The sequence below is a fragment of the Mytilus galloprovincialis genome, chromosome 1 (genome assembly GCF_965363235.1).
Source record: "Mytilus galloprovincialis chromosome 1, xbMytGall1.hap1.1, whole genome shotgun sequence".
Classification (NCBI taxonomy): domain Eukaryota; kingdom Metazoa; phylum Mollusca; class Bivalvia; order Mytilida; family Mytilidae; genus Mytilus; species Mytilus galloprovincialis.
Genome location: NC_134838.1, coordinates 64,201,191 through 64,217,432, shown reverse-complemented (window position 1 = coordinate 64,217,432; position 16,242 = coordinate 64,201,191). Strand labels below are relative to the sequence as shown.

Sequence of the window (16,242 nt, the reverse complement as noted above, 5' to 3'; positions counted from 1 at the left end):
TCCTTGCCTGTGTGTGTGTGCTGCATTTCTGTCACGTTGTGTTTTAGCGATATTTGTTTAACATTGTCATAATGCGGGAGGTTTGGAATGCCATTAAACCAGGTTCAACCATCCATTTATCTTAAAATGACCTGACCCAAGTCAGGAAAAGAGCAGTAGTTATTTAACAGTTCGTTTTTATGTGTGTTCATGTAATTGTTTTTGTTGCACTTCGGTGTTCCTGTACTTTTTTAGTTTTTTTGTTCTTCCTCCTTAATTATAATAAGTTGATGTGATTCCTCGGTTTTGTTTTGTAACCCAGATTTGTTTTCTCTCAATCGAGTTATTATTTTTGTTTATATTCTTGTTCCTATTTATACGATCTTAAAAAAACTATAAGACATACATTGTGGCCCCCTTAACTTTTTTCAATCAAGTATAATTTCTCAATATACTGTCAGTAAATAAGATCATGGTATATAATGTAATTTGATTGCAACGCATGCCTAGATAGTTGTTGAAATATATTTATAGATTGTGTACTTTTCATTTAAAACATGTCCCAATTTGTGATTATTGGTTTTTACCTTCCTTTTAATAATAGATCCATGTAATGACACACTACACACAACACACTTCCTATGGTATAAGGAAGTTAATACATTTGTGCATTTTTGTTAGAAAAAAATAGTGTGTAAACAATATCTGAGTTGAACATCATGTTTTTGAAACTGGTGTGAAGACGAGGAGTAATCATATAAATAAACAAAAATGAAAACGTTCCGATTGTCTCGCTATATCTGATTATAGATAGGTACATTGTTTAATCGGCGGCCATATTTATGAGTTGTTTGTGTACTCCGGTAAATAAAAAAAACAACTAAAGTAAGTAGTGTATTGTATAAACTATTAATTATAATACAAAGTGAGTATATATATATATATATATATTTATTTGAAGGATATTGTATGTATAAAATTCATATCTATATGGGTTACTCCGTGTAAATATATATAGATATTATTTAGCTGACAACCTTTCCATTACTTTGTGATCAACTGAGATGTGTGGTACATTTACTATGCCATGGATGCTTGACTGAGCAGATGTACTGGGGTGAAACAAGATGCTATAATTACTGTTTTTTCACAAATGATCAAGTCCAAATGAGATGAATTGACTTATCTGATGGATCCGGAAATGATTTTATTCATATCATGTAACGAGTATAGTAAGCAACCATCTTTTTAAAATTACGACAGACAAAAAGTTATATAAATGGCTTCTAATTAAATACGCATTATTCATCGATGAACATGAATTTAGAATTATATCCTTTTGTCAAAAAATATTCTGCTAATAAAATAAAAGAAAAACATGTTTGAATAAAAATATCTTATATCAAATGACGCCGGAAAATAAACCACCTCATGACGGAGTTTTATTTGCAAGTTGAAATCTCGAGGTTGAAATAAATCCTTGTGTTCAATAACTGAACATGATTAACAAATGCGCAACCTATCCCAAAAAATACGGGAGTCAAATAAAAAGTTTAAGCATACGGACCCACATACTTATCAATACATTTTCCTGCAAGACTAAAACTTAAACAAACTAGCTGTATAAAAGCGAATAGTTATTAAAAATTATGACGTTTTACAAATGCTAACCAATAAAATTCACATTTCAACATTTTTATTTGTTTACCTTCAGTGACGTACATTTTTATACAATTCATTTTGTAATCTTGGTACAAATAGATGACGATAGTATATTGATTGAGGTAGAGACAAATTAGGACTAAAATATACGTAAAAGATGAGGGTGTGCTGGTGATATTGCTCTCACTCTGTACATTGTCTGTTGTTTATCGTTCGATTTTACATTCTAAATGATATGAAAAAGAATCATTTGACCAGGAAAAAATCATTAGTTTACGGAAAAAAAACGATGACTTATAGTTTTTCTTTATCTGTGACATGACATCAAAGGGACATAGGGAAATCATCATCATACTATTGCATATTGTTTAATGACTTGTTATACTCATATTACCATTGGGTAATGTAACCATCCTTGGTATTTAAAGGGCACTCCAATGGATAATTTTATGGGGCATATTCCCAAATCACACCTCAAATATTTATACTTTTCTTCTTTATCATTGCTATTGCTTTCTTGTTGAAATTTAGATGTTTTCAGATTGGTACATATATATATCTGTATGTAATAAATCAAATAGAGGGAAAAGGTCATTTAGACGGTAATAATGAATTCGTCAACTTTGATATATAAATATTTGCTACGATTCGACATTGATGATGTTTATTAGATATTTATTTTTTTCAGATATCTATTTGATTTTATAAATTGTAACATCAGCGATGGAATTTATAAGCTCATTGGATTACTTTATATGCATTCTGTTTCTTATAAAAATGCGATCATCGATAAAGATGTATGTCAAATATTGGATGTTCGAAATAATGACTAAACTTCATGTGGACAAAGAAAATAGAATTTGTATTTTAAATATGTATACAAAATTCCAAACATGTATATCTCGGTCAATCAATATACAAATTCGACCCACATTTGATCTTTACTGTCGACTACACAATTTCTTTAACTTTGAACAAAAAATGATGTTTGAGTGGGCTAGATTTAAAACGTACGAATCAGCACCAGGAACACTTCGTGCTTGGAGACTAAAATTAGCTAAAGCTGGATTTTTTTATACTGGCGTTGGTCACAAATGTAAGTGTGCTTTTTGTGGATTTTCGTACGATGTATCATCTGAAACAGGCGATCCAGATGATGTACATAGACGATTGAATCCAAATTGTCCATTTTTGGTAGATAGTGTCAATACTAACAATATTGCAATTGATGCTGATGAACGATCGCTCTTTCAACGAAGATCTCCAGCTTTCTTGACTTGTAAGTATATTGATCATATTCTCAGAGTAAAACACTTTAGCATTAGAATTACGTGCATTCCACATTTTTGAAAATGCTGCTCAGTATGCTGTTATAAAAACATAGCTTTCGGCTTTTATCGCGTGGCATTTCGACGTTACTCGGAAAATTTCGGAAAATACACCCGAAAAAACAAATATTAGGAAAAAAGAAAAACATATTATGAAAAAAAGAAGTCAAATAAATCAATACATATTTTAAGATTTAAGAATAGTTCTTGTCTGTACTTCCTCTATCTAACCTATCATCGAACCTCGTGCATGATATCATACCATGAGCCTTTTTGGTCGATCAATGGTCTGATATGAGAAATGCAATGTAGTATTCTATACTTTGTTGGACAAAATCAACAGCAACAATTTCTACCTCAGGCATAGATTACCTTAGCTGTATTTGACTACACTTTTAGGAATTTTGGATCTCAATGCTCTTCAACTTCGTACATTATTTGGCTTTTTTTAAACCTTTTTGGATTCGAGCGTCACTGATGAGTCTTTTGTAGACGAAACGCGCGTCTGGCGTATATATAAAATTTAGTCCTGGTATCTATGATGAGTTTATTCAGAAATAAAAGCTAGAAACAGTTAAATCGAACGAAGTGATGTAGGCCTTACAGTTAAAGATTATGCTATAAAAGCACACGGTCCCACTTCAATAGAAGTTTAAGCAGCTATCCGGGTTTTGATTTTTTACTCGGAACACCGATATACCACTGTTGTATTATTTTATCATTCAGATATATTCCACAATGTTGAGTAAAAAAAGTTATGTTCAGACTTTTGCAGTAACTTCATCATGTAATTTTAAATTATATATGCTACAATTAATCCTGCGCTGTCAACTTGATAACTAAAATTCAGGCAAGACCCTTCGACATTATTACACACATCTATAAACTATTTGCAAGTATATAGAACTTCGAAGCATTAATTTCACGTTATGCAACTTAAGCTTCTGACAGTTTAAATCGTAATATATGAAGAAATATTAAAACTAAGCATGTTGTCATTGCGATTGTTCACAGAATGTGTATGCAGCAATTATAAGTGTTCCTTTCTTGTTGATTGATTGATATGTTGATTATGAAATAATATTTTGGTTTGAAGCATTTGTTTTTAATTTTATTTCATCAAACGAAAACATAAGGACATGTATCTTGTAAAACCTTCGATCGATATCTCATATTTTCGTGTAAAACATATATCATTGTAACATTTTCTCATGTTTGCATTTACTTTATAGAGGAACGTGTTACATGATTTACAAATTTGGGGATTGATCCTATTTGACCTTTAACCATGATTAACTCAAAATGTCGCAACACACCTTTTTGATTACATTTTATGATTAATAAAAACTTTATAACATAGGTTATCTGTACAGATATATCCTATATAACTTATCTGAAAGTAGTATGTTATTATATACATTTTTAATTACAATAGATAAATGGACACATACAGAATCCACCAGAGATAACATATAATGAGTTATCAATTAAACCATATCTCAAATAATCCATATTTCTTTTTTTTTTATTTTAAGCTTCTTCTCGGAACTTTCAGTCACCTGCCGTGTTTGCAGGTGGGCATGTTTCCCGATTTCAAACAGGAGGATATGCCTTTGACTTTGGTAATTGATTTATATAAAATAGCCACAGCCTTATGGTGTCAATACAAGAGAAATAGAGAAAGGAGCCTGGTACAAAACAGTGTGCTTTAAAGCATTGTTATTTCATCAACACTTTTTTTGCCTAGCTAGACAGAATCAGCATATTGTTGACGTTAATGCAAATTTGTAAATATAATTCTGAAGTGCAGTTAGTCGTACACTGTATTTGCAGAGACGCACGAAGTACAAAACGTAGCTTTTTATGAGGGTATTGGGTTGCAGACTTGTTCATGGAAATCTTATATCTCTCCATTCCCTGAAAATAAATTCTGAACAAATAGGGAAGTTATTCACTGTGTAACCTTCTTTAAAAAGAATTCCAACACCACTTTAATGTTATGGATATCGGGCGGGTTTATGGACCTGAAAAAGTAGGTATCATATTCGTGCACTCAACAAATCTGTCAGTTTCTATAAGATCTCTGACACTTTATTAAACGGTTTAAATCATTCGGACATTTTTTATCTGATCAAGTGGACATGATTAAGGATTTGTGTTATGATGTGTTCAGTTGTTATAAAACCAAACGATGACCAGTCGATTCACATACATTTATTTGATCGTAAATCGGCAAGTAAACCATTTAACAGTCAAAATGTTTTATAAATCGTCTTAAAGCTACTAAAAGTATATAAAAAATTTGAAACTTAAGATATAAATCTAAACCTTACAATTTACAAAGATCATAAAAATTAATATATTTGACACATCTGACCACCACCCGTAAAACACTCATCTGAAACGATTATTTAAACTGAACAGTTCTTAAAATATTGAACCAGAAAAAACAAAGTCTTTTTTTCAATATTACAGTTCATTTTCTGTCGTATCCACTGTGTCAAATTCAGAACTGTTCATAATAGTTATCAAAGTATGCTAGCAGTCAGTTGTGATATGTTCAGTCTTAGTTCAGACTGTTCAGTAGATGTTATTTACATGTACACAATTAGCAAAACACTTATTGGTCCGAAAATCTCTTGAACAGTACTGTCTTACCTGCAAGCGTTTGGTTCTGAACAGTACTGCATTATGATGGTGTTCAAATGGTGTTCAGATCATAAGGACCGTTTAAGACTGTTAATTTTCTTATGCATAATATAGTTTTGAAGAAATACTTTTTCCAATTAACGCAAACAAAAATCAGAAACATAATAATCATTTGATAAACACATAATTTCAAATTAGCAAAGGAAAATTATGCTGAGGATAAATATTTTCAAAAAGGTAACTATGCACAAAATGGTGTTAAAACATAGAGAAACACTTGGCTATGATTATTTCAGAATTGTCTTATACTCTTGTCAATAATGTTCAAATATACATATTATTGATATTTTTTTTAGACTCAATGGAACAGATAGATAGTTATATCAGGCTAGTTATACAAGGCTCACCACCAAATGAAGAAAGACAAATTCAAAATATTTCAGAAAGAGAAAATCAACAAAGGGAAGGTCCTATCAATTATACAAAACCAAATTCTCCAGGTACAAATAAATGTAGAATATTAAAAATATCTTAAACTAAATGGTATGGTTTTATCTTTAAACAGGTGTTTCAACCTAAACAAACTGGTGAAAACAATTGTTACATTTGTTAAGATTATCATAATATATTTTCTGTTAAGTATTACAGTATCTCTTATGTATTTCAGGACTTAAGGTATTATAAAAAATGCACAAACACTCATATGAGGTAATAATTTTATAAACAATTCAGAGAGGCTTGAGTTATCTAAAAAGTAAAATCACAAAGATACTGAACTCCAAGGAAAATTCAATCGGAAAGTTCCTAATCACATGGCAAAATGAAATTACAAAACACATCAAACGAATGGACAACAACTGTCATATTCCTGACTTGGTACAGGCATTTTCAAATGTAGAAAATGGTGGATTGAACCTGGTTTTATAGCGCTAAACTTCTCACTTGTACGACATTTAGAATCATACAATAAAAATAAGTAAACTAACAACTAACAACGCCATGTAAAAAAAGAGGAAATGAGAGTTAAACAACAGTAATATACAAAATATAACATAGAAAACTAACGATTGAGCAAAAAACCGGGGTTTATCCCAGGTGCTCCGTAAGGCAGAAGTAATCTTTTTTCAGCGGTTTGTGTGTATTTCAAGCATTACCAAATATTAATGCAAATACTGACTTTAACAGTTCCCTAATTCTAATTAATTTAATTTTGAATGATTTAACTCAACCACCCTTTTAACAAAAATCCACATCATAGACTAATAACTTTCATGTGAAATGACAAAATGTTTGAGATTTTATCTCATAATTTCTGTTATGTTTAATAAATTGCATGGCTGCATCGTTTGGTGACTTGATTGGAAATTAGATCTATAATGATTGTAAACTGCTATTTTACAATCCGACATTGTCAAAAGTAAAATCACAAAAATACTGAACTCCGAGGAAAATTCAAAACGGAAAGTTCCTAATCAAGTTGCAAAATCAAAACTCCAATACCATATCAAAATGTAGTTAATATAATGCTGTTGAACTTAATACAATAGAATTGTGTATTATTTATGTAAGCTTACAAGGTAATTCCAAGCATTTGATATTAATAAAACAATAAGAAACAAGCTCCTTAATTCCATAGATATTTTCATTAAAAGATCATTTATTAAATTCATTTGGTGTTCCTTTCTTAATTTATGCATGCCGTGTGTTTTAACAGTTTAAAAAAAAAATGAAACACACTTTTTTTGACAATCAATGTAATGCTGTTAACTTGAAACATAAACCTATACAAAGACATCTTTGCAATGTTCTTGTCAGAAAATGAACGTGTCTTTCTTACGACAAATTGCATACGGAAATGAATAAAATCTACAAACCGTTACATTATAAAAGTAAACAATTATCAAATTCAATTTGATCAGAAAATATAATATCAAAATATTGCCCAGATTTATCAAAAAAAATATGCAAATATCAAATCCTTGAACATGGATAACAAAGTTTGAAATACAATTATTAAAAAAAAAAACAATCGTCAGCGAAAAGATCGTAATAAGATTAAAAATTACTTTTATAAAACAAAACAATTGACCGATGTAAGTGCAATTATACAGTTTTGAATAAGGACTTTTTTCCCGTCCTTGAGGGAGATATGAAAATATGTTCCCCCAAGAATATTCATATTTCACAAGGGCTGTTTAAAATCACTTTGAAACATATATAAAATATGATTATGATATATAATTGCTTTTATTCTTGTTGTTTTTATATTTGTGTTATCCTACTTTTACCATCAGATTCTGAAGAGTCTAAAATGCCAAAGTATCCGCAATACGCCATCAGATCCTTACGGATTGATTCCTTTAAAAATTGGCCAACACATCTGACTCAGTCGCCGGCAGAAATGGCCTCAGCGGGGTTCTTCTACACAGGTAAAAATCTAATTTAAAAAATAATAGTGGAAAGTGTTCAATTTTGTTTTCAATTATATATTGTATTTTTCCTCTTAACCAAATACACCGATCCGTATTTTTATTATATCAATATGATCAAACAAACATTATTCGTTAATATAAAGGTATTTCACATCCAATCTTTTATGGTAATATTCTTATCAAAGCACAAAAATGTTGGCATTCACCTCAAAAGGTAACCAAAACTACTGAACAGACTTATTCAGAAGGGATATAGTTAATATACTGTTGTCAGGTCATTGAAGATGGCATATTATGCTATAAAAATTGATTGACTCATATCGTCGTTTCGTTTAAAATAAACGCATTTGTTCTAAAACCAGTTGTTGGCATGACAAGGGTTATGTTCTTCTCAAATATTTTATGATGGTATGATACTAAACCCACAACGGAAGGGATTGTGCTTGATTTCCATATGAAGACTCTTTCAATCAGTTTAATTGAAGTTTGGAGCTGGCATGTCAGTGGTCCTTTGTTAATGTATGTATCATTCATTTTCATTGTAAGTCTGCTTAGTTTCTTTTGTTTCCCACTCTGACTTTGGATTCGGACTTCTTTTGAACTCGGTTTTACTGTGCATATTGCAGTGTGTGTGTTTATTGTACATTGACTAGAGGTACAAAATAAATGTATAGGAGAGAGTTGATATCTCACAAAAAATGTTTAACCCCGCCGCATTGTTTGCGCCTGTCATAAGTCAGGAGCATCTGGTCTTTGTAAGTCTTGTATTGTTTTTATTTTAGTTCATTTATTTGTTTTGGAGATTTGTATGACGTCCATTTTCAATGATCTAGTACACATTTTCATTTATTTTCTTGAATCAATATTTAAAAATTTCTTAATCTTCTAGAGTTAATAGTAACTAAATGATTTAGATAAACATATTAATAATGTTAACATGCCTGGCCTATCCATGATATATTAGATTCAATAATTGTAACATCTACAAGTTTTTAAATAAATGATTGTTAAAGAGTGTGATTCTCAATAATTAGAACAGGTTATACTTGGTGGAAACCCAATTTTTGTCCTTAACCACACTTATAAACCACACTTATAAACCACACTTATAAAATCAAAATCGAGAAGATGTGGTATGATTGCAAATGAGTTCTTTCAACATTTCTGGACATATTAATTTCATGACATAAATTTCAAAACATTGGATATCATCATGCACTTTTAATACCATACCAGCAATACTCCTGATTTGTACAGTCATATTTTCGTAAATTACATACAAGGCTGTATTTCCGATTAAAATATAATGGAAGGTCAATTATGTACAAAACAAAAAGTTGGGAACAAGTATTGAGCCTTATCGAAAAAAGTAAAAACACAAAAATACTGAACTCCGAGGAAAATTCAAAAAGGAAAATCAAAAATCAAAAGGCAAAATCAAAAGTCCAAACACATCAAACGAATGGATAACAACTGTCATATTCCTGACTTGGTACAGGCATTTTCTAATGTAGAAAATGGTGGATTGAACCTGGTTTTATAGCTATCTAAACCTCTCACTTGTATGACAGTCGCATCAAATTCCATTACATTGTCAACGATGCATGAACTAAACAAACATACTCAAAGAGTAAAAATGTCAAAAATAGGGGTACAACAGTCAATATTGTGTTATCATCTTAATATCACTACATAAACAACAAATGTAACAAAGTAGCACAAAAAGGCACACATCAAATTTAACATTCTCATTTTGTTTTTCTTATACGGCTGAATTTATCTATGTAAAGTCTACCCATAAATGAAAGAAGGTTTACATTACTGGTGTAAAATTGCGCGTTTGAAATTCGCACAGGTAGACATAAAAATAATTTTGTCGTATGACGGCATACATAAATGCAGACTCACGTAAAGTAGATATAACAAAAAACAGACTTACAGTAAAAATAATAAAGAAAATAATGGTGTGGTTCAAAGTATGACGGGACACATAAGTACAGTTTCACGTCAAATACGGCTGAATTTATCTATGTAAAGTCTACCCATAAATGATAGAAGGTTTTCATTACTGGTGTAAAATTGTAAAACATTAAGTTGTTGGATGGCTTTCTTGTTTATATACCAATACAGCAATTAATTCAAGTCAACGAATAAGCTAACATTTAAGTAAAGCTTAAGTAAATTGAAGGATGATTTAATTAATTTAATGATTGGATTACAATAAAGCATGATTTTTTTAATAAACACAGATTTTAATAATAAAGAAAAAAGTATAATTCGACATTTTGCACGAATGAGCAAAATAAGCCACCTATGATTGGGGACGTGTTTTTTACTTTAAACTATTTTGACTTTAAACCACCCTCCGGAAAGCCAAATTAAGCCATCTCACGCAAAAACTAGTGTTGTCGATAGCCAAATCAAATAGCGAATACTTAATCCTATAGACAAATTTAATACGCCATCAGATGTCGTCTGCTAAGCTGTTTTGCAACCCATTCTGGGTCGATGCCACTGCTGGTGGAGATTAATTTCCCCGAGAGTATCACCAGCCCAGTAGTCAGCACTTCTGTGTTGACTTGAGTTATCATTGATATGTTCATAATTATAAATTGACTGTTAACCAAACTTTGAATTTTTGAAAAACTAAGGCTTTTCTACCTCAGGAATAGATTACCTTAGCTGTATTTGGCAAAACTTTTAGGAGTTTTTGGTCCTCAATGCTCTTCAACAAATGTTCAACTTCGTACTTTATTTGGCCTTTTAAACATTGTTTGAATAGAGCGTCACTGATGAGTCTTTTGTAGACAGACATGCCACTGCTGGTGGAGATTTATTTCCCCGAGGGTATCACCAGGCCAGTAGTCACCACTACTGTGTTGACTTCAATTATCATTGATATGTTCATAATTATAAATTGACTGTAAACAAAAATTAGAATTTTTGAAAAACTAGAGTCTTTTTCTACCTCAGGAATAGATAACCTAAGCTGTATTTGGCAAAACTTTAAGGATTTGTTGGTCCTCAATGCTCTTCAACCTCGTACTTTATTTGGCCTTTTAAACATTTTTTGATTCGAGCGTCACTGATGAGTCTTTTGTAGACTTAACGCGCTTCTGGCGTAAATGTAAAATGTTAATCCTGGTAACTATGATGAGTTTATTTCTAAAAAGAGCTTTTATTTACGATAGGTATATCAGACCATTTTCTGTGTTTTTTCTGTGGAGGTGGATTGATAAACTGGGAACCAGATGACCAGCCCTGGATAGAACATGCCAACTCGTATCCAGAATGTCCCTTTGTTCGACAGTGTTATGGAGATGACTTTAAAGATATTCAAAGGAACAGGAATTTACTAAATGCACTCTCTGTAAGTTTATTATAGTTCTAAAGGTTAGTTTTTAAGAATGTGTTCGTGTATTAAACCAGTCTTAGATGCATGCTTTGTTTTCTTAGTTGTAAGAAGCTTTGAACTAGCTGTCAGTAACTCCGAGTACTTTCAGATCAATACTGAGTTGTTTTTTTTTATTGTTGGGATAAACAAGTTCCCGGCCATTTCAACTCTCTGAAAGTGTACATATATCATCTAAAAGAAAAGAAAAATGTGACATAATTTAACATGCACAAGATGAAATATACGTTTGTTTTTTATAGTCCGTGTTGTATTTGTAAATAGTTCATGAATTTCAATCAAGACTAGAATTACTTGTGTTAAATTTTCCGTGCACATAATAAATTCTAGATTGAGTACACCAAACGCAATTACAGGTTTAGAAGACGACATATTATAAATTGTATTTATGCACTTTAATTTAGATCTTTAAAAATGCGTCGCCAAGATTTTCTTTTTCTTTTATACTTGCGTCTTGAAAGTGAAATTATGATCGACACAAATGTATTATGCCGTTTACAATATTAGAGTTTGACGTTGCCAAGCACACAAAATTCGAGCAGGATAGTTAATGACGTCATTATTGTGCAAGGAAAAATAAGCATGCAAAAGTACGGGAAATATGATTATAAAACTATTAACCGGGAAAAAAATCTTTGACACTATTGACTGGCAAAAAGTCTGTGGAATGAAATAGCACAATTATTTTATTACTTTTTGTATAGAAAAAACCATACTGAGGTATAATAAATGCTTATAAAGTTACTCGTGGATTTTTGGATTGATTCCAATCTCGATAGTTAGGTTATCTCGATTGGATAAATCCGATAACCCACTGGTATCAATGTAAGAATCTATATATATGCAATCAGGTTTGATTTCAAGTACATCAAATATATAAAATTCTATTTTTAGGAAAAAAACAATCAAAATCCAGAACTTACAACTGACCCGATAAACTCTACAATAACGAATAATGAATTCAGCAGCAACCAAGCTGTTACATCGGTCTTAGAATTAGGATTTGAAAAAGAGTTGGTAAAGAAAGCTTACGATTTGTTGCAGCTAGCAGGGCGTAGAGGTATTAATAATACTTTTTTTTATCACAAATACCATATCTATGCTACTACAATAGTTAACCAAGACTTTATTACATTGAATTCAAACCAAAACAAAACAAGACCGAAAACACGCATCAATTTATCCTCAAACATACACACGTCTACATTAATAACACCAACAAAAAAACAAAACAAAGCAGTTAAAAAACCACATTACAACTGTTTGCCAAATGTTTCAGCGCTTCTCAAATAGGAGCATGTCTGTGACAGTATAGTGTCAAGGTGTCTATAACACACAGAATAAACACGATAATTCAAGGACAAAACAATAACTCGACAATCCACAAGAGAAGATGCATACATGCATCCAGTTTTTAAGCAAACAAAACAAAAAAGGCTCAGGAAATACTTATTTACAAAATAGCAAACCAATTATTCAATATAACAAGCATTAAATAACCATTATGTTTTATACATCATAACGTTATGTAACTTTGTAGAGATTACAGCAATACTACTCATGGAAGCCGTGTTTCAAATAGAAAAAAGCGAAACAGAAAATGGGTATGCTACTTCAGGGGCCACACGCAGTTCAGTGGAAAATTTTAAACAACAATTCCAAGAAAGTAAATATATTTATCAATCTATAGATAGATTCTGATCTGAAATATAAAATTAATTATATAATAAGGAGCTAATATTTACGATGAACAAATTATTTCTTTAAATTTAGAAAACATTCATTTCAAATCTTTACATATTATCATGTTATTATCAAAAAATATATCTTGTAAAAACGATATAAACTATCTTATTTTAGCATCAATCACAAGTTTGAAAGAAGAAAATCAGAATCTGAGAGATCAGCAAACATGCAAGATATGTCTAGAGGAACCAGTATCTATTGTATTTCTTCCATGTGGTCATCTTGCTTCTTGTGTAAACTGTGCGCCTATGCTTAGAAGATGTCCAATGTGTAGAACATTTATCAAAGGGACTGTAAAAACTTATTTAAGTTAGAAAAGGCACATTGAAATCAATTTGGCGCTCTTAAAGAGAAGATAAAATCAATGAAAAATGATGATATCTTCCGATATTGAATACTCAGTCTGGAAGAAATATCAACAACGTGATTGAGAGACTTGTAGTTATTGAGCAAAGAATGTCACAAATAAAATAATGAAACGAGTATAAAAATTAATTTAATTGAAGAGTTGTTGGTGTCAATAAACAAAAAATCAAAACCTGATGTGATGCTAGCGATGAACATATGTCTCAATTAAAAAAGGATATTACCGATCTGAATACTAGGTAAGATAAACAGTTAAAACAAATTCAAGCTAATGCTTATAACCTACAAGATATAAGCAATGTCATGGACGAGTTTAAGTTCAATCACGAGAACAACGCCTAACACGTAAAGATAGTTCAATTATCAGTTAAGTCTGATCAGCAACACATGGAGCTTAGACGACAGGAAATAAAGACAAAACCTGAAATGGCATACTACCCAGTCCCATTAACTAATAAATGTAATGGTTTGTTTGAAACCGATGGATACAACACTGAGGAAGCAATCAGATGCTAATATACGATAATGCCTACATGTAAAACATAGAATAGAGTTAGAAATATTCTCTCTTCGGACATGGTTCAAACCAGAAAAACGTGAACTTTTTAGACCGATTGTGACTACAGAGACGCCCGTTTGGAAAAAAATAACAGTTTCTATATGCGATCCAACAATAATGTAAATGACAAGATCAAGTTACGATCACTTACAAAGAAGAAAGGAAAGGAGGGCATAGTGCTAAGCTAATCATTTGACATTTTGTTCGTGGTCGTTGAAAAATATAACAATAATTTTCAAACATTGAAACCGCTGCAGATAGTCAAACGGTTTACATCAGCATATTGGACAATCGTCTAAAACTAAAATAGTGCCGACAAATTTCTTCCTTCATTAAACACTTCCCTGTGAGTTGCGAATTATAGTCGTATCTAATTGAATTTACATTAGTGTTTGGGTAGCGTTAGCTAAGTTTTTGAGAACAAGGCAAAAGTCATTCAATATATAAACATGTTTATGCTCGTTAAACTTATATATTGTATCGCTCAATTGTTGTGGGATTATAAACAGAGTGAAATTTCATGAACTAATTATTTATATTCTACAGGCTTTTGATTCCTGAGTATATATATTTTTTTACAGGTTATCTACTTTATGATATGGCATTTTGGTATTCAGTCAATTACGATATATAAGATTGGTCCACATTACACGATAGGCTATACTGAATGGCTACAGTATAACCAATTTAAGCAATAATCCTTAACATTATAAGTTAGTTCAAAAAGCAGCAGGTTTCTCTTACTTGGCAAATTCAACAGAAACGAAGATATTTTCCAATAGTATTCTGTTGAAAAAACTGCAAAAATTGTGTAAGTTTGTAAATTGTAAAATGTGCAAACAGCAATGAATACATAAACAGAGATCCGTATAATCTGATCAACATGTATTTAATCTTCATACTTCAGTTAAATTGAATATTATTTGTACAAACTTTTTTTTGTACTTACAGTTTTATAATCCGGAACTTAAATTGATCTAAATTGTGCTTTATATAAACCTGAAATTGTTACGGAAAATCATAGATAAGGAAATTACGAAAGGGTGATATGTAGGTCCTCTTAATTCATTATATTTGTTGACCGTTGGGTCTTGTATCGAAGAAAGCAGATCGTGTTATACATGATTTTTCATTTCCTAAAGTACACTCTGGCAATTCGCCAATCCCAGTTTATTAGTATACTTCAGTTTCTTATGATCACATAGACAAAGCTCATAAAGTTAGTTCAAAGTCAAGGTCATTCAGCCATCAGGGTGGATGTGTCATATGCAGATACGTCGGAATACATTTTATTTATTATCCATCAATCTAAAAGAGTATCATTAACTAGGTTCATACGATAATTCCTACATGTTACACACAGAATAGAGTTAGAAATATTCTGTCTTCGGACATGTTTCATACCAGAAAAACGTTAACTTTCCACACCGATTATGACTACAAAGAAGACCGTTTTGAGACAACTTACAGTTCCCATATATGGCTTGATAAAAAAAAAAGATGTGGTATGATTGCCAATGAGACAACTCTCCACAAGAGACCAGACATTAACAACTAAATTTTAACACCGTACGGCCTTTAACGATGAGCAAAGCCCATACCACAAAGTCCCCGAAATGACAAATGTATAACAATTCAAACGTATAAACTAAAAGCCTGATTTTTGTACAACATACTGAACGAAAATCAAATATTTAACACAACAAACGACAACCATTGAATTTCTGGCTCGGTATTTGGGATAGGCACATCATGCAGTTAAAAAATACTATTGTGTAACTTGTTTCTGCCATTCATCATTTAACTAAAGTTATATAAAAGTTATCAAGCATAAAAAATTTCTACTGTCAGGCATTTTTCTTATGTTTAGTTTAGATTGTCCAAATTCCTAATAATGAATTTTTAGATATGCGTATGCATTTTGAGAAAAGATTTATATTGGATGTGATTTAAAAAAAATACCAAAGAAGGGAAAGTGAAAGCATGGAATTCAAGTGTCTATAAATAATCGTTCTGTCGACAAACTTTATGCATGCTTCATTTCCGTTTTCAGAAAATACTATAAGGTCTCACATAACAAACGTAGTTAAAAATTTGCATTTGGAGAAG

The 16,242-nt window shown here is 31.2% G+C and overlaps 1 protein-coding gene across 2 annotated transcripts; it reads left to right on the top strand.

Moving 5' to 3' along the window:
• Positions 1-611: 611 nt before the first annotated feature.
• On the top strand, positions 612-13,964 carry LOC143081350 (baculoviral IAP repeat-containing protein 7-like). Of its 2 annotated transcripts, none has more exons than XM_076257352.1 (9): positions 612-864; positions 2,330-2,920; positions 4,505-4,591; positions 5,975-6,118; positions 7,913-8,047; positions 11,242-11,420; positions 12,357-12,522; positions 13,003-13,128; positions 13,323-13,964. In XM_076257352.1, the coding sequence occupies exons 2-9, from the start codon at positions 2,365-2,367 to the stop codon at positions 13,520-13,522; spliced, it is 1,593 nt and encodes a 530-aa protein (XP_076113467.1). In that variant the 5' UTR covers positions 612-864; positions 2,330-2,364; the 3' UTR covers positions 13,523-13,964. The 2 variants fall into 2 exon arrangements, with proteins under 2 accessions (XP_076113467.1, XP_076113468.1); XM_076257353.1 differs by lacking the exon at positions 612-864 and adding an exon at positions 1,079-1,211.
• Positions 13,965-16,242: the final 2,278 nt, after the last annotated feature.